The sequence below is a fragment of the Drosophila miranda genome, chromosome 3, assembly GCF_003369915.1.
Source record: "Drosophila miranda strain MSH22 chromosome 3, D.miranda_PacBio2.1, whole genome shotgun sequence".
In the NCBI taxonomy this organism is placed as follows: Eukaryota; Metazoa; Arthropoda; class Insecta; order Diptera; family Drosophilidae; genus Drosophila; species Drosophila miranda.
The window spans coordinates 14,701,868-14,728,480 of NC_046676.1; the positions used below are offsets into that span (position 1 = coordinate 14,701,868).

The following is a 26,613-nucleotide window of genomic DNA, read 5'->3' on the forward strand; positions in this document are numbered from 1 at the left end:
TCTCTCTCACTCTCTCTTTGTATCTCTTGCTGTTTTCCTTGATATAGATTGTTTTGGATGGCGAAGTGAAGTCAAGAGAAACAGCAGAGCAGCGCAGAACAGCCGTCATTTAATTTTACCGTGCGGAAGTTCTAAGTGCCATGCTGTTGTTGTTGTTTGACAGGTGTGTGTGTGTGTGAGCAGAGGAGGGTGAAAACGTGGCCCTGCGAACATTGTGTATGATGTAAAAAAAAAAACATAGCTTAAAAGCGCGCTAAAATGTTCAATTTACGTTTACTTTTCACTTTGCTCCTGTCGGTCCTTCTTGCTTTTTTATTATTTAAAAACATTGGAAATAAATTGAAACTGTTGGCTGCCATGTTTTGCCGATGCGTCCATCAGCCCACACTCCCACCGTCACCCCTCGTAAAAGCTTCATTGACATCAGGAGCAACGGGAAATGTTGGTTCGCGTGGGTGTGTGTGTGTGTGTGTATGTGTGTATGTGTGTATGTGTGTCCCACAAAATGCTATGAAAAATTGTATTTATTTATTATGAATTTCATTCTGTTCAAACAGAGAAGAAAATAAAAAAAAAAATAAATAATAATGCCACTGAAAATTGGCACAAAATGTTGCCCCTGGCAATTTTTTCCATTTTGATTTACATTTCCCAGCGCCCCCCCGCCTATGAAAACAATTTGTGTTTTTCCGTTTAATAATGCAAAAACAAACGAAAACACAACAACAACAAAATGGTGTTTGCCGCCTGTCAATATACACGCATTAAAACACAAAAATAAAATATAGAAAAGAAGACAACAAAGAAATAAAATAAAAACAAATATGCCCTCGGGGCAGGAAATGCAAGAAAATAAATCCAACAAAAATGGAAGAAAAACTGTGCAAATATTGGTTAAACCAAAGGCACCCGACCATGATGCAGGGTATTGCTAATGATGAATGATGTTGATGATGATGACGAGATTACGGGAGAGTCATGTAAATGACGATGGATGCCGTCAAGGGGCAACGACTGTTTTGGGTGAATTGTGGGCGGCCCAGCAGATGAGAATAAATAAAAAAAAAAATAAAATAGGCGTTTAAAAAGGTATTCAAAAAGCCATAGATATCATTTCGACTGTGGTGTAGGTCGAGAGGGAAGGTCCAAGAGAAGCTCAATCTTTCCATTGTCTTACGAAAGGCTTTTAATAATCCAACACGCAGATAAAAAAAGCCCTGAAAGCGAATCGTTACACTTGGATGTACAAATTTGAAAAGATTTTATCTAAATATATGTTTTACATTTAAATTAAATATATTTCCTACTTCGTTTATATAATAATTTTTTAAAATTAAAATTAAAAGAAATTCTATTTAATTTACAACTCTCAGTTTACATATTCTTTTCCGTGTACTTGGAATGAGAAGCTTTAAGCTTGATCTTGCCAATAGATGCAATATCGAATCTGTGCATTATCGATAAACGATCAATAGCAGCGCTGATTCAGATGAACCAGTTCTATGGGCCACAATTGTGGACCTGGTTCATTGCAGTCCCTGCATAAATTCTTATATGCTTCTCATGCTCTTCAAAGAAACAGACGAGCAGCTTGTAAAATGTAAATTTGTGTACAGCTTTCGTGAAAGCCCCCGTTAAAATGTCTGCTCGGGTATTTCTTGCCACTCGCAGGCCATATATCAAGCAATTTTTCAGGCACTTGTTCAAGTATAAAGTCAGTTCAGCTGCAGCTGAAGCGCCTCCTCCAGCCCCAAACATTTATGGACGTGTCCGCAGCAGCAGAGGCAACTCAATAAGCCATGCCACAAGTTTCGCAACAACAGAAAAAAGCGCACAAAAAAGTGTATATAAATATAGCCGTGCGAACGAGAAAAACTTTCAGAGCAAATTTTGCTCGCATAGAGCCGGAACAGAGGAACATTTTGAGCGCATATTTTAACTACAGAGCATTATGTTTTGAGTGATTTACGGGGCAGAAAAAAAGAGACGGAGCGAGAGCCGGAGGCGGAGGCGGAGGCGGAGGCGGCGGAAGCAAACGACTACACAGCGGATGATGGGGGAGAGAAGGCAGAAACAATAGGTAAAGAAAATATAGGAGTGCGAGGATATATAAAAAATATGGCATCACTTAAGCGGCGTCATTACTATAGTTATACCCCTCCCCCGGCACTCCTCGTCGAGAGGGGTATGCTAATGCTGCAGAAACAAAATAGAAGACGTTTTTGAGCATAAACTTGCATACAGATGTACTGTATGTATATGTATGTATGTAAGAAGTCTGTGCTGTCTGTATGCTCGCGTCCCCTAGCGCGATAGCGAGAGAGCAGAGAGCGGATCACTTGAGCGCGAGAGCGATCGTCACGAGAGCCGTCAAGCGCCCGAGAGAGGACTCAAAAACTCAGTTGTCCGTCGCTAAAGTCGTAAACAAGCAATTATTATTAAAAAACTCAAAAACAACTCAATATCAATAAACGTTATATTATTTAACATTCCTACATATACATATATGTCTATAGCAGTCTAAACTGAATAGGTTAGGGTATCTTGAGCTTCGGTCATTGATTTGTATAAGCTTTCTTTTTTGTTTTTGATGATTTGTGCTAGTGCCAGAGCCAGACCCCGACCCCGACCCCGACACCAGGCGGTATGTATGTGTTTGTGTGTGTAGGTGGCAACAAAGCAAAAAGTCAGAGCCAGCGACGCAATGCTAATGCAGCAAAGTACGGGAAAGTATGCTACACAAGTTTCATGGCAACATAGCCGAGTGTTTGTTTCGCTTCTGCACTTCCACTGCCATTAGTGTCGCCAACTAACTTTAGATAACTAATTAGAGACGGTGTCCTGGCCCTGGTCCTGGTCCTGGCTCTGGGCCTTCGTAGCGTAGAAGTTCTGGGGGAACCTTACGCGCGGCTAATTACATTTAATGTGTCGGTTAAGCAACTCGGAAAAAGGAGTTATGTTTTGGGGCCAGGGCTGGGCTGCCAGCTTAAGTGGAGCCTGTGCTACGTGTGCTTCAACTGAATTATAACTAATTTGTAGCATATGTAGAGCTAAGCAGAAAGAGAGGGCGAGCGCAACTAGCCTCAACTTTTGCGATTCAAGTGGCCATTAAAGCATTAAAGCTCTCTCCCACACACACGCACACGCACACGCACACGCACACAAATGATAAAGCAATTAGCCGTGTGTGTGTGTGTGCGTGTGCGTGTATGTGATATTATTAGGAAGCAAGAGGGAGGCCAGCGAAACTATGCATTCGGTCGGTAATCGCATTTGTGCGAGCATCGCCATCGCATTTGCATATTTATTAACGTTGATTTTAGAGCACCATTACCAGGACTTCCCCGTTAACCGCTTCAACCAGAGCAGGCCAAAAGCAACCCACTAACCGCCCGACCGACCGACCGACCAGGCGAGCGTGGAACCAGCCAAATGATTGAAATTAAAACCACAGGCGTACATAAAAAATCGCTTACGCTGAAAGCCCCAAACAACGCCACTACCACTACCACCATCAGCAGAAGAGAGAGAGAGAGATACGGCACGAGGGTGGAGTGGTTGGTGCGGAAATGCGAAAGGGCAACTGGGGTGGAGCAGCAGCACTCGAATGAATTCACGTAACCGCATAAAATCAAACGAAATAAGCCAAACGGCAGGGCAAAAAATGGCAACAAAATGCACTTAAAGCCCCATCTACAAATGGAACCCGAGGAGGCCCGAGGCCCGAGGCCACAGCCATCCCACCCCCAGCCACACCGCCTGTCCGATCAACAGAGAGGTGTAAAAATGGCCAACGGCACGCACATGGACCCGAGCTGACCTTCCCTCCATGTTTCGCTGGCAAAGGTGCAAGTGCAGCAGAGTGGCAGAGTGCAGCAGAGAGTCCTGGCAAAATGGAGTAAAAACTTGCAGGAACGGCACACCACCCCCCCTTCCCCCTGGAAAACGGGAGAGCAAATACGAAAATCAAGTTAAAATTTGTTGAGGTCGAATCGCAGCAGCCAGAGATAGCAAAATGCAAGTGGCAGCAGCAGGTAGCTGGTGGCAGGTGGCAGGTGGCAGGTAGCACAGCAGAAAATATTTAATTGTCGATCGAAGCTAGTGAACCGAGATTTCATTAGAGCTCCCATCACCATCTACTCCCCCCTTAATGGATGGATGAGTACTCGCACTCGTGCAGTGCCCAATTTCGAGCATGGAACTCATTAGAGGGGCGGCGGGGTGGCGACTTCTGCCACAAATTGGTGGCAATATGAAAGCTCTCGAACCGAACACCAATTAAATATTTAATGAGTTCCAAGAAGGAGCAGCAGGCGTGTGGCAGCCATTGGTAACAGGTGCAGCGGCATTTGAGTATCGATAACGCTGTCAAGCATCCACTTCCGGTCGGGCGGATACCTTGGGGAGTTTAGACTTTAAATCCTGCATCAGGCGGGTAGCTGATTTGCTAATCAATTGTCGAGTGCAGTCTATAACTTGGACAGAAGCTTGTGGAGGAGTGGCCTGAAACGAGCAGATATCCGACTTGATTGCATTTCATGAAATTAAACAATGATTTGCATCGACAGAGCTGCTCAGTCTTGCCTCCACGTCATAAATGTGTCTCGGTTCAGAGCCCAAATAATATTATCTTCGATTCCGATTACCAATGGGTAGTGCCCCCAGCAGCTGAATGCCACACAGGACACAGAACACAGAACACAGAACCGTAATGCAATCAAAACTGCAACTGACTAATGGCAGATTGCCACATGTGGCAGATGCACCTTAGATGACTACAGACGGTCACAGGCTGCATCTACCGACCTCCGACCTCCTTCTCGTTTGTGCAGCACGCCCATCGGGGCATTGTACAGATTTGGGTGCATGCAACATTCATTGGCCGGCTGTGGCAGGGGATTGCAACATCAAATATAACAATATTTACGCCTGGCAACAGCCTGACTCGGCCTGAATACAAAATCGGAAATGTTCAATGGATTTGCTGCTGCACTGAGAGAAAAAGCACAAAACCGGGTCCATCTGCTGGATGGCGTTGCCTCTTCTCAGTGTGGCATGGGGGGGGGGAGCTAACGACCTAAACGACAGATACGTGCCCCAATCGCAGCACAAAAGGCGCACAAAACTTTGCACCCTTATCCGATGGCTTACCGCCTGAACGGTTGGAGGCTGGGGGCCTAGGGGGCGGGAAGACAGCAAACCGTCAAAAAGTAAATATGCAGCAAACAATGGCATTATGTAAGTTAAAGTGCACAACAGCAGCAGCAGCCACAATGGTCCCGGAATCGGATTAATGCAACTGCTGTTCTCTCTTCCTCCTCTCTGCCCATTATACCACATTGTGGATCCATTCAGGATGGAGTTGCAGCATGTTCTATACACAGAGAAAGGGAGATGGGGAGCGAGAGAGCACTCACTCATCCATATGGCCAATAAACAAAAGGACAAATGCGACGAGGCGCACCGCCCCAGAGCCAATCAATCGCTATGGCACTCCTGGGAGTCCTGGAACCGAAACCGAAACTTAAACCGAACCGAACCGAACCACACAGAACACAGAACACGGAACGGAGAACGGAGAGCAGCTCCCTGCACAAAAGGAGCAGCGACTCGGGGCGATTGAACGGAACCTGACACGCGACCAGTTCAATGCACGCTGCTCCCTAGAATCTCGCATAGAGCTGCGAGTCCCCAAAGCAAACTAATAGATTTTTGTGTTGTACAAGAACGAGGGATAACGAGAGGAGAGTCAGAGTCAGAGTCAGAGACAGAGCCAGAGACAGAGACGACGATTGGAATACCCTTTATCTGAACCGAAACGCTCATCAGATGTGGATAGAAGATCCCGTAGGGACTCCTGGTACCCTGTACACCCGTTTGGGTCGTTGTCAGAGCCCGCTTCAGTCATCTAATTCAATTACATAAACCGAAACCCCAACGGAAGGAGCCGCAGGAGCAGCCACAGTGCGGATTGGGAAACTTTAATTTGTATGCAAAGTCAATGCGGCGATGGTGGCGATGGTGGGAGGGAAATCGGGTATGAATATATCCATATGGAGATGCAATGCAATGCTGTCATGTCCTGGCGCACTCAAGCGCTTAATCCTTTGAAATGCAGCACCAGCCAGCAGGAGCCACAGCCAGAGCCAGTGGTGGAGCCACTGGAATGATTGCGAGACCAAGGGGAAAATGAATATTACGCATACGCCGCATGTTGCAGCCACTCATAAATAAACTAGACAGCGCAAAACAGCATTAAATTTGTATGCAAAAATGTTGCATAATAAGATTATCAAACGCCAACGGGGTGGGGGGGGGGGGGGTGAAGGGGTGGGGAAATCAGTTGATAGACAAAAAAACACAAACAGACACACACACACGCTCCCATGGTGTTCCCGTTTCGACTCCCTGTGGCCAAGCCCGTCCTTTTCTGTGCAAATTCATTTACAAATAATATTCGCCATTAAAATTGCATAGCATAGGCGGCAGGACGGCACACAACAAGACCGGACAGGACAGGACAGGACAGAACAGGACAGAACAGGACAGGACAGGACTCTCTGCCCAGTGCTGCGTACAGGCTGGTCCTGGCTCCCCCACGGACGCGGCTGGAGGGCGTAAAATATTTTTCTCATTTCCGTGCCGAGCACGAAACATTTTTGCGATTTCCGCAGGACCCCAGAGCGGGCTGGCAACAGGCAACAGGCAACGCCTGCCTCACGGATCCCCGCACAGCATGAAATATAAATACAATACAAATAAACGCGAGCACATCGGACGGACGATCCAGATCCAGATCCACAATGTTGTATTTATTTAAGCGGCCAACAGCGCCAAATGTGACTGTGGCAGTGGCAAACAACAGCAGCCCCAGCCCCATTCGCTCTATCCCTCTCTCCCTCTCTCTCTCTCTGTGTGGACATGCCGACAATTTGTCAGGCAACCATTTAGCCAAGTTAGCGGCCAAAAGCGAAGCGTGTTTGCAAATTTTCTGTTGCATGTTGCATTAAATTTAGAGGCAGCACGCAGCAGTGGCAACAATAATAAAATATAACACTAAACAGTGCAATGCAGCTGCAAACAAGACAAAATACATAGGGTAATGGGGGAGCGGGGGAACAATGTGGCCATAATCCGATGCCAGCCATTCGATATCCCTTCGTTGGGCTAAAGGAGAAGACCGGAAGAAGGATCCCTTAAGACCTCCCTACGTTCTTTGTATTTGTATTAAGTTTAAAGCAAATTCCCTAAACCTTTTTATGGACATCTGATATTTGTGCTTTTTAATTTGTGGAAATATTGAAATTGTGGAATATTCTTTGATATACTCGTATTCCATTCGATTGCCAATCAAATGAATGTAAATTTGTGGAATATTTTCTATTTATTTGATTTCCATTCCAATGGACCGTCCTATGGTATCCAATGGCGTCCCCGTCTGATGTGATATCAGCATAAAAATGTCCGAACAAATTAAATGCATATTTCCATAGGAGCACCGCGTACCGGAAAACAAATTCGCCTAACCCCTTCATCAGCCCACGCTGTCTCTCTCTCACTCTCTCACTCTCTCTCTGGCTAAAAATCATGTCCTCCATCCGGCAAGCAGTGCAAAAGGCAAAATGCAAAAAGCGTTGAAGCAATGAAACGAATTTGCACGCGCTCATAAATATTTTACATATGCATATTGGCCAAAACCCCAGCCCCAACACCAACACCAGCCCCGGGCCGTGGGGTTGAGGGAGAACCCCGTTCCGTCTCCGTTCTCGAAACGCGAAGATGTTTGCGTTTCTGCTGGTGGGGCACGGGGCACGTGGAATGAATTCATATATACCCGGCGCTGCAAAATTATTGTGACATAAAGTGCTTTGACAGCGACACCATCCAAAGCTCCCAGAGATCCCAGACTCCATCTGCAGGCCTCTCTCTCTCACTCTCTCACTCTCTCACTCTCTGTAGAGGCTGGCTCTGACATTTAAGCTGAATGTCGCTGCTGGGTGTGACATTCATGCGCTACATATTTCATTGCATACTTGGAGGCGCCTCCACTACTCCACTCCACTCCACTCCACTCCATCCTGCGCCTGGCATTGGAAATTCAAATGCCGCGCGTCATATGATTAGTCGGTGGCAGGGGAATAGGCAGGGAGTTCATATGACATATCTAAGTGGGTTATGTTGAAAGCCATTGCCAGAGACAGTGACAGGCCCAGAGACAGAGCAAGAGCTGCCATCCCACTGTGTGAACCATTTTGCTCATTAAACCCATATGGCGGTGCCGGTGGCGGTGGGGGAGGTGGGTCCCTGCCAAAGAAGGAAAAAGCTCATAAGTCTTCTGTAAATGCAACACATACTCGTAAGCAATTACTGTCTGCGAAAGCGCCTTAACTCGAGACGCCATATTGGTCTCCGGCATTATTGGAGCCGGCTCGGCTATGGAGCCATCTACGAATATGCAAATTTATCTGCCGACTGCTGCCTCTTCTGCTGCTCTAATTAATTTGCGATGACATTGTCATCCTCTTAACTTGGGCCCACATTCAAGTACAGTTGTGTGTATTTATTGTGCTTCTCCGATGCGTTTCAAAGTGTAAAACTAATTACAATTTTGCCGAAATTATTGAATTAGCCACGAAACGATGGCAGGATGCGAGAGGATTCAATTTAAGTTTTAAATTGACATCTCAATTTAATTAGCAAAACGTTGCGTAAGTGTAATGGTCAAAATCTGGGCTTTAGTGAACGCTCGAACGGCCAATTGCCAATCAAAGTGCAGGCCAGGACTTTTTCCATTCATACGGAAAACCATCTCAATTAGGCCTTTCATTAGAATGCATTCAAGCGGGCCTAAAGCGGTTTTAGATGAGCGAAAGATAAACCAGAAAAAGCTATTAAGAACCAACCAACAACATATGCCTATGGCCATGTCGATAATAACGCACGAATCGGTTAAAATAGCAACTGAATTAATTGTTTGTTGTGTGTTTGTGGTATATATATAACACGACAGCACGACTTCGATTGAAGACGCTTCGGTGTGCGGTGTTGGTTTGACGAACTAGAATCCAAGACGAAGTGCAAGGGCAGGCGGTCCGAATCGCCCGTGCAATGCAAGCGAGGCTTCGGCAAGAGCGCACAGATCGAGAGAGCACGAGAGCGAGAGCCAACGAAATAAAGATAGGCGCGAGAGGAAGACAAGAGAGAACTTCGGCAGAGGCTGCTGCCGTGAGGGAGAATATACATATGTACATATGTATGTACATATTTAATATCTTTATATACTTCTGCGGACGCGGTACAGTAATATGATTTTACTCTGCTGCTGCACCACTGGCTACATGGATGAGTGAACCAACAGGGTTTTTGTTTTTGTTGGTTGTTGTTTTTGTTGGACTGCACCTGCTCTCAAATGCAAAAGGCCTGTCCAACGCTTAAATAGAGATTAGTTCATCAAATTAGCTCTCACTTTGAAACGCTTTGCAGCAAAAGCAACAACAAATCCGTTTGCTTATCTCATTTCATATTCAAAATCCCGTTACCCTCCACTTGAGCTAATCAGATCAACAGTTCGTCTCTCTCTCTCTCTTACTCTTAAAGCCTCAACGCGCCGCGGGAGAGGCTGCCTGCCTTTATCCCCTCTCTCTCTCATTCGCTTCGCTTTGCCTTCTCCCTTGAGGCGCTTACAAGACACTTCTCGCTTCGTGCGGGGCTTAATTTTTTGTTATTTCTTTCACTTTGCCTTATCCAAAAGTAATTATTTTCCATTAAACGTAATAATGATGCCGCCAGCGCGATAACAGCCGTCCCCGTCCCCGTCCCCGACCCCATTCCCATTCCCATTCCCTGTTTTCGGTTCCTTCGCTGACTCTGTGGGAAATTAAATTATGCGCCGTTTTTGTTTCTGCCTCTCGCGTTTGCCTGCCGCCGGCGAGAACAGCAGCAACAGTGACAACTGTCGGTGGCAAGCGCCAGTGCCAGCGCCAGGAGGATGCCACGGCCAGAGAGGGAGAAATGGCGAGAATTGACAGCAGCAAGTGCCGCAGGACAGGACGGAACGGGACAGGACAGAACAGGACGTGGCCGGGACGTTGTTAGGGTTTGTTAAATGCCGACGCCATGAAACGGCTCAATGGAGTTGATCGACGCATCAAATGACTTTGGCCCGTTGTTGGCAGGGCAGGGGCAGGAGCCCCCGGGGAGTCGTGCCACGGCTCGCTGATTCTTTATGCGTTTATCGAAATCCTGCCTAATATATGTATGTGTGTGCGACATTTTGTGCCGCCTCGAAAGGAGCTGGGCCCAGCACAATTTCCACTGCACGGCCCTTCTGCCCTGCACATTATGGCACAAATTTCTCGCTTGCATAAGCATCGTATCATATGCACGTACGTGTACACGGTATGCAAAAGTGTATTAGAGATGAGCGCGTGAGCTGATCGCAAGAAATGCCATCTTCTGTTCAAGGGAACAGCTGTAACAGGACCACAGCGCTGTAAGCATCCCAGGTTAACAGCCTGTTATCGCCGCTGGGTACTGCGCTCTGTTAACAGCCAGTTACATCGCCCTCAACTTCGCTCTCGCTCTCTTGCTTTTGTGCTCTCCTAAGAACCGCACGGCGCTCACCGTTTTCTTAGCATGCAACAACACGACAATACGAATAACAGAAATATACGACATACGAGTATATGCAAATATCGACAGGTGGTGTCGATTCCTTTCTTCGATCTCCTCTCCTACAAACATCTTCAAAGAAAGCTCCTAGAAGGCAATGTCCGAAAGCTGGAATAAGCTTTCATATCTATGTGACTGTAAATATTCCGACAAAACGGCGGCCATTGAATCAGATCCCAGTTTTTTTTTTGGCAATCTGTCATACCGCGTCTGGCTTATCACGCACCCATCTCTAATGGGATTGCTATGTAAATCATAAAATGCTACAGAGCTGAGCTCTAGGACTAGCTGACGCTATATCACTGAATAACAAATGGCCGACGCACACACACAGACGGCGACGAGTGGTGGAAACCATGATGGCGGCGGCAGTCCATAAAAATGAAACGGAACTGCAAGTAAATTAACAGGCAGGGCAGGACATGGGCAGGGGCAGGGGCAGAAGAAGATGAGGTCGGCCACACATCATACAAGCGAAAAAGGGACACTCGATGTGGGACCAAAGTGTGTCCCATGTAAAGACTCACATATGCGTACATAGATAAATACATACAAATGAGTGTGAAAGGGAGGTTTTACATAGGCAGCCCCGCACCCGACATCCCGACATCCCGACATCCCGCGCCACAACCGCCTACATAGTCGCACAGTCTCCATTTCCATTTTGTATGGCTCTGGCTACTTAAGTTACACAATGACATTTTTCAATGTGTCAGAATTTTATTGTTGCAACTTGGGGCATTGTTGCTGACAACTGACATCTTTCTTTCTTTCTGCAGCTGTCAGTTCGCCATGAAGCTGCTACGCTGCTGTTGCTGTTGCTGTTGCTGCTGTTTTTGCTGTTTTGTCTCGAAATGTTGACAACTGTGTTTTGCCACTTTTGCCGTAATTGAAAAAATCTATTCAAATATTCTACGCTCTGGAACAAAAGAAGCAACAAATATGGTAAACTGCCAGCAGGATCCAAGAACAACAAACGTTCTATTAAAGAAGCCATCGAGACGAGACGTGGCGAAGATGTACTGAAGATGTAATTAAGAGAAAGCAACTCTGAATATCGAAAATATTGATTGAAAATACTACTTGCACCAGCACTCTTTGCAGCAAGCTCTGGTTTCGATTGAAAGTTGCATTTATTTTCTCGTATTTCATCATGGAACTCGCCTTCATTCGGCCCTTCAATCATTTTAAAGGAAAACACGAGCCTCCGAAGATGATATTCCGTGTGCCTTGTAATTTACCAGAAATCTCCATCCCCACTCGCGTGGGGGAAAGGGGGGGAGGAGGCTGGGTTTGGGTTCGTTAATGGATTAACGTCCATGGATGAGTCGCACGCTGAATAAATTGTCAGATGTCATGGCACACAAAAAACCAACCCACTGCTTCATGCGGCTCCATGGGTTAGCCGCTGTGAAAGACAAGCGATGAAGCGACCTCCACCGCACAAGAGTGTGGCGTGTGGCGTGTGGGTTGTGGGGTTTCGGGTTTCGGGTTTCAGGCAGAACAACTCAATATGTCGGCCACTCTTGACATTTTGCTCAACTCTCTCTTAAACTATGTGGCAAATGCCAAGACAGTACAGTCAACTTTTTGTGTGCGGTTTTCTCTGTTTCGCAACTTTATTCTTCATCCCAAAATGGCAACAAACGTACGGGGACTGGACCCCGAAAGTATTCCCCAATTCGGTCTGGGACTGGCTTTAAGGCCACATTCAGGCTAATAACGAATTTTGCAAATCAGCGTACAAATTACCCGAAATGGTGCTGGAAATCAGCAACAGCAGCATCCAAATTATCCACCACCACCCCCCCCACCGTCTCTCCGTTATGCTCCATGGAGCTTGCAACCCGTATTAAGTTCATTTTTCATCTGCCTCATGCATTAAGCAGGCAAAAGTAAGTTGTTGCTTGCCCCAACAGCGCCACACAGTACCGTAAAGTCATCCATATCCTTGTGTTCGTCCCTACATACAGTTATTTTTTCACTTTGTGTGTGTGTGTGTGCGTTGCCTTTTGGCATGCAAATAAAGCGGAACAAGGCAGCAGCGAGAGCTCCAAGGGGTTGTTTCCAGAGAGGGAGGGGGGGGCGAAATAGGGCCAGCAAAAAGCGAGACCAAAAACCATGCCAACTTGAGTCCAACACGTTAGAGAGAACACAATTTGCTTTGGCTCTCCGTTTCACTGCCCCCTCCCCCTCCCCTCCACTCCCCTCTCCGCCAAGTTCCAGTAATTCTCCGCCACATACCGCCGGCTCCCGTTCCCCATTGGAGCGCACACAATAAGAAAAATGTTCAAGTGCGAGAATGTGTGCAAAGAACTCAAGTTTTTCCACCAAGGAAGCCCGCACCGAACCACCGACCCACCGACCCACCGACCCAACGACCCACCGGCTCTGACTCCAGCTACAGCTCCCATTGTGGGTCCAAGTCCTTCGACATCTTCTTGCTATTCGCTTCTTGCAGATAATTTGAATTTTTTCCATTTGTTTGGTTTGGCTGCCGCTGCTCTTTGGGCGCTTGGTGGCAGGTCACTTTCAGTAGTTGCATGCCGCTGCTCTTTGGCTGTTTTAAGAACTGTAAATTGCTTCAGTTGGCGCACATTTTCATCGCGCTTTTCCAACCAAGAGCGCCAAGAGTGCCACATTTATGGATCCAAGGGGGCCGCGTGCCTGCCTTTTGTTCACTCCAGCGCCAGTTAGACACGAAACTTATAGAGAAAGCAATCTATGCTTATCTATGCCCTGGAATGGCACTGCACTGGCCATTTCCCCTGGTTGTCTCCTTTTGCTTATTTCTGAGAAGGAGAGCGGGAGAGTTGCATTCCTCAGGCTTGGCATTTTCGACTGGCACTTGAAGAATGTTTTTTGCAGACGAAAAAACTAATTTTCACTCGGTAAAAATAAAAACGTAATTTTTTGCAAATTCTACAATTAAATAGGAGTAACATTTCGTTTGTTTTTTTAAATAAAAAATCTATGATTCCAGTTCCACTGGAGATTCCAGTCCCGCCCACGGCGCATTGTCTTGCCTACTTTTTGGGGCAAACGCACATTACCCCCTTGAAAGTGGTGCTGTTTAGCTTCTGCCTGACAGCCAATGCACTTAAAACTTCAGAAATGTCTTGTCAATGTTTGAATATGGCACCAAACGCCATTAGCAGCAGTTGCACCGCCCGCCAGTTGCACCACCCAACAGTTGCAGCAGCAGTTGCAGCAGCGCCTGCCACAACGTCAGCGTCAACGACGACTTGAGTGCAAAATTCAATTAACTTGCTTAAGCACGGGGCTACATGCAACCAACATTTGCATGTGTGTGTGTGCGAGGGTGGGGAATGGGGGAGCTATCAATTTCATGTCCAATCAAGCAGCCAGACAGCCAAGAGGAGGAGCAGGTGCTGGGACTGGGACTGGGACTGGGACTGGGACTGGGACTGGGACTGGGACTGGGACACGGACAACAGCCGGTAAAAGCCATGTGCATTGCCCGAAACCCCGAGCCACTTAAGCAGATGTCAACTTCATTTCGCATATGTGACAGGCACCTACAGCGGCGAACGGGAGAGCAGGCCGAGCGAAGCACCTGGCAACCAATTTTTCCTTTAAAGGGCACTGCCTTGGATTGACCCAACCCAACAAAGTTGAAGCAGCTGCGGCCTGGCTGCCCCATGGCTTCCTGGCTTGTAATGCCAGCTAATTGCATTGCGGTTCGCTGTTTACACGGCGCGTATCTTGTCTGAATGGGATAGTACACACACACACACACACAGCCTTGACCAAAACTCTAATTAAAGGCCTTTGCATAATAAATTAAACACGGAATGCGACTAACCCTGTGACCACTGCCGCCGCTTCCGCCGCTGCCGCCGCTGCTGCTGTGTGGTCGCAGCTGTTCATTGTAGCGTCGTGTCACTGCCAAATCGCCTGTCAAATATGAAAGCATTTTGTCCAAATGTTGCCGCTGTCGCTCGGTCGTTGCCGAGCAGCAAACAGCTTTGACATTTTATGATATAACCACACCCCCCACCCATCAGTGATACTCGTCTCCGCCCCCCTCCACCATTCTCCGGCTGTCAATTACATCAAAATTGTGAATTTCTCTCGTTATGCGTTTGACATTTTCGACTCAATATACAACAAATAACTCACACACACACGCACACGAGGCCATAGATGGAGACTCATATATACAAATATATATATCTACAATTGCAGATACATATATACTCGTCCAATTGAATCTGTCAAACAATGCTCTATACACCTTTTGCATGCCATAAATATATAATCAATGGGCCACCGATGGCTGGCTGGCTGGCTGGCTGGCTGGCAGGGCCCTCGTATACGTAACATGCTCGGCAATTTGTATGCCTTTTGAAAGGATAATTCCACTTTGTTCTGATTCATATACGAGTGGCCCAGAAAGTGGAGACCGAATACCGGAATGGAAAAGCAATTGGCATTCTTAGAATTATATTCGAATGGAGTGGATCGCATTGGAGAGGGAAATCGAATGGTGTGGAGCGGCGTGGAGTGAAGTGGAATGGAATGGAAATAGCCTGATAAGCCGCTATGCTCTGAAGAATGCCAAAAGTTAACAAACGAGTGAATATTAATGAAAGCCTCCCCTAGTCAGTTCAGGATAGTTCTGGATCTGATTGAAAGTGTAGTGTGTGTGCGTGACACGTGACAGGGCGGACAGAGTCCCTGAGCTGGCTCTGCTTTGAAATTCATGCGGATTGCGGATTGCGGACTGCGGATTGGGGATTGCACATGTTACTGCCTAATTAATCTCTTCTCTTGGCCAGTTGTGAAACCCGCTTAAGTTCCGGGACCAAACTTACAATAAAAACAAACCCCAGGAGTAAAAGTAAAAAAAAATATATAAAGAAAAATCCAGAGTCGCCTTCGCTCATAAATTGAGGAGAAGAAGAAATACATATAAAAGAAAAATATTTATATATAAATGTGGAGCCCAAACACTATTATTCTGGGTTTCCTTTTTTTGTTCGGTCTATTTTTTAAGCGGTGCTTCCTTTCTATTGTTCTCCCCCTGCAGTTGGGTTTTTTCCCAAGCCAGCTCACTTTTTGATTCTCTCACGAGTTACATTGGTTGCAAAGCTAGTTCCTACTATTTACTCTTTTCTAGCTCACTTTTGAACTAGTTCCCTTGGTGCCTTTCTTCGATTTCAAACGTTCTCCTTCCTTTGCCTTTCCAGTTTCCTTGTCAGATCTCTTTCTCGTTCACTTTCGAGTTCCATTCCGAGTTACCTTTCCAGTTCCCTTTCCAGTTCCATTCCAAGTTACCTTTCCAGCTCCCTTTCCTGTTCCATTCCATGTTCCCTTTCCAGTTCACTTCCCAGTTCCCTTTCCAGTTCCCTTAGTACTTTTTTATGGACGAGTTCACTCAATGTTCACTTTCGACATACCCAACGATACCTCTAACCTTGTCGGTCCAGTCCAGCCCCCGCTTCAAAGGGCACTAGTTCCACTTCCACTTCATCTCTTTGCACCACCTCCACAAACGAACTAAAGCAAACAAAACGATGGAAAGAAAGAAGAACAGACAAAACAAAGGCAACAGAAACTCGTGTTAACTACACATTTGGGTATTTGTGTATTAACACTTTGGCAGGGACCCCGGGAGCTGCACCACCACCAGAGCTGGCCAAAACAGATATTGACCAGGTCCAGGAAAGGACAGGACCAGGGGGGGGGGGGGGGCTAAAGTTTAATTGGCTAGTTTAATTGTCAGTGGGGAAGCACTAGGACTGCCACTGCCACTGCCACTGCCACTGCCACAGACATAAAAAACAACAAAGAAATTTAATCAAGCGTCGAACAATTGCTGGAGAGCATAAATAAAAAGTGCAAACGTTTATTGAGTTTAACGAGCACTGTCTGCACTCGATCTCCCTCTCTCTCGCTCTCTGGAGTAGTGTGTGTGTGTGTGTGTGTGTGTGTGTGAGTGGGGAACATGAAAGCACTTTTAGTAACGGAGGAGCAGAGCTTAATTTAAATGTCACCTGCACTAAACAAACACGCAAAGAGGAGGAGCAGGGTATGATATTGTTAGTGACACTCTTTCAGCATTAAGTGTGTACATGACACACACACCACTCCACACACACCACACACAGATACAGATGCAGATACAGAGGCCCCGACCAGAAGCCCGGGCGGCTATGCACTTCAGAAGCCACTCGAAACATCAATAAACCAAAGGGAAAAGGAGGCAAAAGGGGCAAAAGGGAAACGGCTTTTGGGATACGCTGATTGCAAAAATTTGTGTGTAGCACTGGGATCGAATAATCAATAATATTCGATAAGCATGGGGCTGTGCGGTGAAAAGAATAGAACAGATATTGATCATACGAGTATGATGGAGATCGATAAAAAGAAGCGTCGTCTGCTACTAGGAGATTTTCCAGACCCTCAGACAGCTGCCTAGATACAAAATTTGGATGGAATGAAATTGAAATAAACACAATTTCCGTTGGAGGATTCCGACCCCTCCCCCGGCTTCGGCTTCGGCTGCCATCATCGTTAGCGCAGCCAGAAATCATAATGAGGCCAATAAAAATAAATAATTGACTAGTCGGCAAACAGTGTGATGCTGCTGCTGCTGCTGCTGTGATGACATTGGGCCATTTGGCCATTTGGCTAAGAAGAAACTTTGCGAAGAGGGATGATGATGTCCTGCCACGGCTCGGATCGGTCCTGCGTGTGGGTAATGGGCCGCATCGCGTCCCATATCATTATGCATCATTAAGTTGATGGTGTGCCCCGTCCCCCGTCTTGAAACACTTCGATTTTATGGATGTAGCATATGGATGGCTGGACCCAACACTGCCCCTCCTCCAGCGGTCTCCGCCATTGCCATTAACCGTATATTACTCATCGAACAGTATTTTGTGTGGCCTCTTTTCGATTGCCCATAGTTTTATGTGCAAAAACTACATTAAGGCTAATATTTTGATGGGTCTTGGTGGTTCGACAGGCCTTTTACAGCCCAAAACACAGCCTAAGGGATGGACGGATGGCTGGGATATCTATTTCAATATTGAGCTATTCAAAAAGTGTACTAAAAACAAGGGAAACCCCCGCTCCGCTCTTCTGTGTCACCGCTAACAAGCACTAAACGACAAGCTGTTGCGTCATACACGTACATGCTTTGGCCCGACTGTACCTTCGCCTAGTTGCTGTCCTAACGAGCAACTGAAATAATGAGCAAAATGCACAAGGAGCCGCAACGTTATCCGAGTTACATCTTACTTAAGGACAGGACGACCAGGCGGACTCGTGCTTCAACCGCTTACTGCTTACGTCAGCTGCAGCAGGCGAGCACAACTGTACTTCATTGGTGGCCTGGCCTCATCGCGTAGTGTTTTCTTTTCCTTCCGCTGACTGGCTTTCTGACTGGCTTTGTTTATTCGTGGGTTTGTTTGCTATAAGTTATACCCATTCGATGGCATCAACTTTTTGGCACATTTGTTTGACAAATTGTTTTGTTTTGTTAGGGCGTTTGGGGGAGGGTGTTAGAGGGTTAGAGGGTCCCGGGTAATCGATATATGAGCGAAGGAACGAACGAATGAAGGGATCCCCGAAAGACTGACGTGCGCCCCCGCGAATAGTTGTCACAGCAACCAAAAAGCGAGCTCCAGCTGTCACCTAAATAAACATAAATCAGTATACCCATATACAGTATATATATATATAGTATATAGTAGCATATGTATAAGTCTGTATCCTTATGTACCACTGACTAAAATTTCAATTTCTTTCTCTTGTTTCTTTGCAGGTGAGTTGTGACTTGTTTAGGCACTTCGTTTGCCCTTTGGTGGGTTGTAAAACCAAAGTACTCACGTCGTTCGACACCTCTCGATACACTTGCAACACAATGGGGCAGCCATGGCACTGTCGAAGGAAAAGAAACGGCAAAAAGGTAGAGCCAGAGGTAGATGAAATCAATAAAGTTGAAGGTATCCGTCTGATAGCTGTTTAATGCTCCTACAATATGTCTTTATCTGCCGCACAGACACACCCGTCCCTCCCTTAGCTTCCCGTTGTCCCCACATAGATTTGCCTTTGACTTTACCTTGAGGCACCCCAGTGGATGGGGATGGGGATGTGGCTGTGAATGTGGATGGCCCCAACAATTGACTCTGCCCCTGCTGCTGCTGGAGTTTTGCTATGCAAAACGATTCGATACGTAGGAAGCGTTATGGCCTGCAGCTGCAGTGGCAGTTGTTGTGATAGCCAAGGGAGCAGGACCTCTTATAATGCCAAACAATTTAGTGCAGTGTCAGGGCACAAGGTACTCGCTTCTCGCCCATTATCCGATTTGCATTTGGGTGAACGCACTTAAATGTGCAATTCAATTTGAGCAAACTTCAGCAAAGCAGTGCAAAAAGCAGCTTAAAACGATGGCCAGAACCATAACCAGAAACAGAAATAGAGCCCCTGTTCCCCGACTGGCGGTCGACTTAGTGGATAAAAAATTCAAAGTCAGTGGAACACAGCAGCTTAAGCGGTGTTTTTTTTTTCTGCACAGAGGACGAACGAGGGCGAACAAGGGGCGCACAAAGTCGGGATAAACACACATGTACAACACAGCCGTCGTCGTGTCTCCTGTTCGCGCGGCTGTGCAGGCAGGATGTGGATGTGGATGTGGCTCCCGGCGAATGGCAAACGGAAACGGGAAGCGGGAAACGGGAAACGAGGCAAAACGGAAAGCCGAGGCATAAGCAAAGTAAAGTAGATTAAACACCGCAAAGCAGCCGGCGTCCAATGAGTCGCTTTAGAGCAGGTCGCTCGGTGAATGTGGGGCTCTGTCCATTGGCCAAAAACCAAAGGCAAAAGCAAACGAGTTCCGCCAGCACCTAGTCTCCACTGCACTCTCCAATCTCCACTCCCTGCGGTTGGCTGAGCGATGGATCAACTGACACAAACATGGAACTTTGTTGGTCTGTCAGATATGATAACCCTCCTTTCGGACAAGCGTAATTAAATGAAGTACTCGTTGAAAGTTTCCCCCAAATGTTTGTAACATAATTTATTGGATAAACTGTAAACTATTGTATCTGCGAGTACGCATGGTATCTGCTGCATACAGCATCAAATGCCATTATTCCGGTGGCATGCAGAGTAGCCCCCAATGCAAATCACAAAAGTTTCAAATGAGTTTTCGCCAAAAGCCACAAACTAAAACCTACAAAAATAACTAGCTGGTAATACAAATTGTTTTCAGATAAAAACTTTTGCCAGGGACCGCCAATGAGAGTTATGAATGAAAATTTTACCCTAAATAAATCAATGTGAAGGAATTATGGCATACATAAAAATTCATATTTTAATCGTATTTAGCAGTATCTGAAAAAACTGATATATTCTTAAAATTACATTGGTGTAGAATAATTGTTAGAATGCAAATTTGATTTTAATTTTAAAAAATTAATGTCCCTGATTTTTACAAAGCAAAAGCCGCTTTGGGTACAGTTGTGCTTGGAATGATTGTCTGCCGGGGTTTCTTCTTGCTATTCATCTGATATTCTGATATTCATATTCATAATCAATTCATTTGCGGCGCTCGAATGTACATTAAAATAGAATCTTCGAGGGCCTGAAGCCGGAGACTTTTTAATTGTGAATATTGATTGCCCCCCAAGTGATGCAAATTTATTCATACAGACCATTCGTGTGGCATATTAAATATGCATTAACCAAAGAGGAGGTTCACTTCCTGGTGGCAGTTTCTACTCGGATGTGCCCCCAATTTGCTTGCAACATTTTCCTCACCTGTCTGCCGCTCTCACTTGCTCCTTCTGGTAATGTGTTAAATTTTCACAGTTGAATTTGTGGTGTACATTTGTCTGTGTGTGTGTGTGTGGAAAAGCTGAGTAAATTTGAATTTGATTGAAAAGCATGTGACAAGCGCGCTCCGTTTCATTCCAACATTTGTGCAGGTGCCGGCCACCCCACCAGCCCCGCAATAACAAGCGGGTCCTTTACCAGGTATACCGTACTCTGAGATCCATCCATTTGTGGTCCTGCCCCTGCGACCAGGTTTAGATAACGTTGCGCATCATTTGGCGCCCGGGCTTGACTGCTTACTTTGCCGCAAGGATGCGGTACGCCTTTGCCTGTCGAATGGTCTTGTATAGGTTTTCCCCCCGTCGCCCCACCCATCTGTGGGTGCGCGGGTGTGTATAGATTTCCCCGCTTTCGGCGCCTTTGTGTGAATCTTTTGCGATGGGTTTTTGTGACAGCTTGTTAGACGTATCCTTTCAGGAGCTGCTGCGCATTGAGTCCTGGGAGGCATTGTGCACCCTGACAACGATGAATGTAAGCGATTTATTTTATGATTTATTGCGTACACTTATTGTATGTACGGGTCCAAGGATTCACTAGTGCACACCCACGCAAAGGGAGTGGGAGGTACATTTATTTGTCGCTTTTCCATTCAGAGGGCCCTCCATTGTTGGCACTTGCAAATTGTGGAAAAATTGCGGAAAATTCTAGAGGAAAGTGGAGAGAGGTGCTGCCATTTTTAAGTATTTAAAAATTTCAATTCACTCAAGTGTCAAATTAGTGCCGACTCGACTCTTAATCCAAGCTTCCAGTTGGAAGCCATCTTTTATTCTGCATGCAACGTCTCATAAATAAAACATGAGGCAGCCCCTGCCAGTCAATTAGGGACCAAAGCCCCCTTCCCCATCCCTCCGCCCCGTCCAAGTGCCAACTTACTTACGAGTCCAAAATGTATAAAACATGCAATTTGTTTGCCAAAAGTCATGCGTAAAGTGGTCCGGCCTCGGTCCCTTTTCTGGTCCCCCCCCACTCCACTCCGCACTCCGCAGCGATTCCAAATCTCAGCTCCTGGCAAAAGTTCTGCAAATGAAGTGCTAAAAGTTGACTGTCTAGACTCTGGACAGAAGCAAAAAAAAGGAACAAGTGAAAACTGAAAACTGAGGAAAAGTTCGGGTCGCATTTTGTCTTGCTTTGACTCACTCAACCTGGGTGTGATGTTATTTCGATATTGTATCCATCACAACCTCCTTGAGTGAGCGATAGCAGGATAGAATATCCACAAAGCCGGACAACAGAAGACAACAGAATTGTGATTCATTATCCAAGTGTGTGTTCGAAAAGTGTATGTCCATTAAAAAACACCCTTTTGCAACACTTAACCAATCAAGATTCGAATTTCCGTATTAGCTAAAGTGTTTCTTTAAAAGTGTGACTTAAATCTAAAGTGAAATGAAAAACAAAAGTGTGAAATCAACCAAATAAATCAATAGATTGTAGTTTAACTTACAGAACTAACTATAGCCCGTCTCCGCAGTGTTTTACAACACTGAAAAAAGTCAACAAGTTCTGTATTTCCGTTAAAAGCCACGAAAATTAATGAAAATCAAGTGCAAGCCGACGGCACGGGGCTAATATAATTCAGAAGAATGAAAATTTAATAATACCTAATGGCAAGAATCATTTTAGATTATAAATGGAAGGGAAGGAATGTGGAAGGAATCTACCACACTCTCCCCCGGGGGGGACGAGCACAACTGTGGCACACTTATGTGGCAGCTTCTTGTGGCAAATATTTACCTACTGTGGCCCTGTGGCATCCATCCATCCCACATCTCTGCCTGTATGAGCAAAATAACATTTGCAATTTTAAGCACTTGAGACTGGTAGTCATCCACTTGTGGAAGGACTCGTGTGTGTGTGGTGTCCTGGCCCTGGCCCTGTCAATGTCTCGGAATGTCTCAGGCTAATGACAAATTTCCATTTATTACTCTCGTATGTACTTTTTCGTTATTTCTCTTGTGGGTTACATTCTGATTATTTATTAATTAAATTAGTTATGACACGACAGGATGCAAAGTCATTTGTTGCCTTCTTTGGCTTGTTTTTCTTTTTTTTTGCCTTCCTGTTTGTCCTGTTTGTGTTTGCGACCCAACGAGGAAAACGGCCCCAGTCTATGGGGCCATTATTCCAGGGCTTAGGCCAGGACTTTGACCTGTTTTTAAGCTATTTCATTGAGATTCGTGCCCTTGTCAAACCCTTTTTGCACACAAGGGCTTACATTTTTAATGTCGAGCAGACGGTTAAGCATAATTATGTTTGCAGATGTTCGGGGACCTGCGGCCGCCCCTCCGGCTGGTGGGGATTTCCGTTTCCCGGTCAGGTAAGGGACCCACTTATTAGCCGCACAATGCCTCGATGATATCCCCGCTCACATGGAGTGCCACTTGGGTGTCCTTGTCATATCTCGAGTGTCGCAGGTGTAATTCACTCGATGCTCAATATCTGTTCAATAAATTAAGGACATCGTACGGCTATGGGACAGAGGATGGGGCGTGGGGGACAGAGTGTGGAGAAATATTTCTGGGGGAAAGTTTTGTGCCACGACAACGAAAAATTGCGACAAAAATACATTTTTTTATTCTCCCCTCTCCGCTCTCCCCCCTCCTCTAGCAACGTTTTAATTTGTGCGAAATTAAGCCAAAAAAAAAACAAGAAAGAAAAAATAAACTCATTTTGTTGGCGAAACTTTTTCGATAGCTGTCTGACAACAAAACCAACAAACAACAAAAAAAAAAAAAAAGGGAAGTGCATCGAAGAGGCAGATACCCTTGTTGTGTCCTGTGGGATCCTCTTATCCCCACATCGATTCCAAATCGAAATACCCCTCGGAAGAGGGTTTCGAGGGCGCTTGCTGCTGGGAAAACTTTCAGCGGAAGTTGATGGCAGGAAAAGTCGAGTAAAATGTGCATGAAATTGTGTCTGCGAGAAGAAAAATCTATGCGATTGAGGAAAAATTGGAAAACGCCGCCTACACCCGCGGGCCACCTTGTCTGAGCCTCTGGGCTTTTCTATTACGCCACATCTCGGAACGAAAATACTCTCCATACATTCCAGCCCATTTATTCGCCGGCTTTCTCTGCTTTTTGGGGCACCCAAGGACTTGAGGCCGTCTTGAAGGAGCGGAGGAAAGGGCATGCAAAGCGCGGCTGCCATCGGTGATTTAGTTGTTAGCCTGCGGACAAACATTTCATGGGTCGATGTGTGCCCGATTCAATCAACTGGCAGTGACAGACGGCAGACAGGAGCAGGGACGAGAGTGGAGTGCAAGGATGCCATTCCTTTGCCGATGGATACCTGGTTACCTGTGTGCAATTTTAATCAAAAATCGCATGTGTGCTCCGCTCTGATATATTGCGACTCGACTGCGTTGGCATAATGGTGACAGTTCCGCAAATGAGCATTGAAAACGTCCAAAGTCTACTCGATTGGAAGCGGAAATTCTCGTACTCGGGCATGTAACATTTTGGGGCCAGGGGGGCCAGGTGCCTGTGTCCACCTGGCGATGACACGGAAGAGAGCTTAGTGCTGTAGAGCCTTCGACCGAGGCCTTCAACGAGTGACTGACTGACGTCCATGGCAACCCACTGATTCGATTTCGCAATCGCCCAGGCATTGCCAGTGGAGGCATCTCTCCTCTCTGTTCCCGTTTTCCATCCATTTGCCTAATTGTTCAGTTTGTTTTACGTGTAAGGCTACAAATTGGCCCAGACACACGTTTCCCCCAGACAGTGGAAAACGGACAGGAATGCCTGACGGAGTCCAGGTATCCAAATGCACGTTCCTCAGTCCCTGCCCCGCCCTGCTCTCTCTCGGTGGATCTCTCTTTGCATTGAGGGCTCATAATAATTTAAATGCTCGGCACACAGAGTGACATGGCAAAGACAAACAGAGGTCAAACCGAAGCTCCACTGAGCTCCACTCCACTCCACTCCGTCAGTGGTGCGGATGCGAATGCTGCTGCTGTTTCTGTTGCAACTGTAAATGGCTACGTGACCGGATGCAAGGCAATGGTTTGCATTTAAATCCGAACGCAGTGGCAACGAAATTAGCACGACAAAGGCACACGGACTGCTGGGGACTGCGACTGCGACTGCGACTGGGACTCCGCAGCCTGAGGATTAGACAGTTGGGCGCTGGCATGCCATGCCTTGAGTTAATTTACCCCTTGGCTGGGCGGCCGGTCGGCCGGTCGGCCGGCCGGCAACAAGCGCTGTGCAAATAGGAGTCTGGGACCTGCCGGACCGAAAGGCTTGAGCCGGCCCTGCCGCCCGACCAGAGGGGCGGATCAACAACCAGGCAAACAAATGGCGTTGCAATTGAGCACGTTTCTGGTGAGTCCAGGACGAGGACGAGGACGAGACCGAGAACATGGAAATGAACTGCGACACTGTTTCGGAGTCGCAGTCGGAGTCAGAGTCAGAGGTCGAGGGGGTGTCCAGGTCAAGTGGCATGCAGCAGTTGTCAGTACGTGCGCCTAATGATGCTGCAGAGGATGGATGTCGAAAACAAGAAGGGAAGGAGGCCAGACGTACATACGAGTGTGTGGCATATGTGGCATGTGACATGTGGCAGCTTTATTCAATTATCACCCCCGATAGCTCGATAGCAAATAGTGCAATCAATCGATTCTCGAAAGCGATATCATCTATCGGTGAAAAACTCTATTAGCTGAGCGGCAATTTGCATGGAAATATCCCCACTCGTAGGACGTTGCACGTTCCCGGTTCCTGGCTCAATGGCCTGACTAAATTTGATTGGAAGCACGGCAGTAGTTAGAAAGAAACGGGGAAACGGGCCAATTGGGGGGCAGGCGAATGCCGTAATTGCTGAAGAAGAAGACCCGAACCCCGGACACGCACGCAAAAGCCAAAAGCCTCTACCCGACAACAACAACAAAAAAAAGGAACAGGGAAAACCAAACTAGAAAAAATACAATGGAAATTAAGGGCACACGCAGCATACGGACAGGGCATGCATCTGGTCCGAGTCCTGGTCCTGGCCCTGGCCCTGGCCCTGGTCCTGGGGCTTTAGGAAAACCACAAATAGGATCAACTTGGCTGGCCTGCCGTCGCCGTCTCCTCCTCCTCCTCCTCCGTTTCTGTCTCTGTTTCTCGAGCAACAACAGAAGCATCAGCAGACGCGCTCCGACATAAAAGAAACATAACTAATTTGCATAAAATGCGGAAACACAGCCCAAAAACACAGGGATAGAAAGGGCTGGGCCATCTCTGGGCTGGGGCCAAACTTTGCTGACGGAAATCGAGTAAAGTCGTAAGTGGAGCGGCTGCCGGTCCAGGTCCAGGGCCAGGTCCAGCTTCAGCTTCAGGTACGGTTACGCATTTTGTGTGTTTGCCAAAAAGTTTGGCACAGAATTTACAAAACACTAAACTAAGTGAAAACCACCTTCGTCCTTAGACATTATGGAAACTTTTAGCATGACAAAGTGAAAGTGAGGCAGGGGGAAAGTGAGCTCTGACCACCATATTTGCGGTTTCTCGTCCTGGCTTGCATGGGGCGGCCACGGCAGCGTCAGATAAGCGACAAAGTTTGGGTCCGACTACGGGAAACATTCGCATATCGGAAGGTTTTTCCCCTGGAAAGGAGACGCAAATTATGCAAGTGCCTGCCCCATTGTTGTGGGCCCTTTTATGCTGGAAAGGAAGAGTGTTTCGAACTGTAACTGATGTGATATCTGTGCGAATTCTTTCTCGTTTTAGCCTGGTCAACCAAACGATGCCCGATGCGGGCAAGATTCGAATGATGGTCTCCCGCGCCCTGAACGTGTGGGAGAACAACTCCAAGCTGACGTTCCGTGAGGTGTACAGCGATCAGGCGGACATCCAAGTGCTCTTTGCTCGGTACGTATTGGGGATGGGATGGGAGGGGATGGGCTGGGCTGGATACCATAAAAAACGAGCTTCTTTATTGCCATAAACATGGGCCACCAGCCAAAAGGCCATAAAATTGCACTTAAAACCGAGGCAAACGATAAATAAGCCACGTATTAAACCATGGAGCTGGAACAGGACCACCAGGAGCTGTAGCCAATCACGATGTACCGATGATGAAATGCCAGCA

General features: G+C 46.7%; 1 protein-coding gene across 3 annotated transcripts in view; it reads left to right on the forward strand.

Moving 5' to 3' along the window:
• The window catches only part of LOC108159287 (matrix metalloproteinase-2), a 77,169-nt gene that overhangs the window by 47,364 nt on the left and 3,192 nt on the right, over positions 1-26,613 (forward strand). For all 3 annotated transcript variants that reach the window (XM_017292449.2, XM_033391137.1, XM_017292450.2), the window contains one exon: positions 26,253-26,393. In XM_017292449.2, coding sequence (XP_017147938.2) covers positions 26,253-26,393 — 141 coding nt within the window. The remainder of the gene's footprint in view (positions 1-26,252; positions 26,394-26,613) is intronic.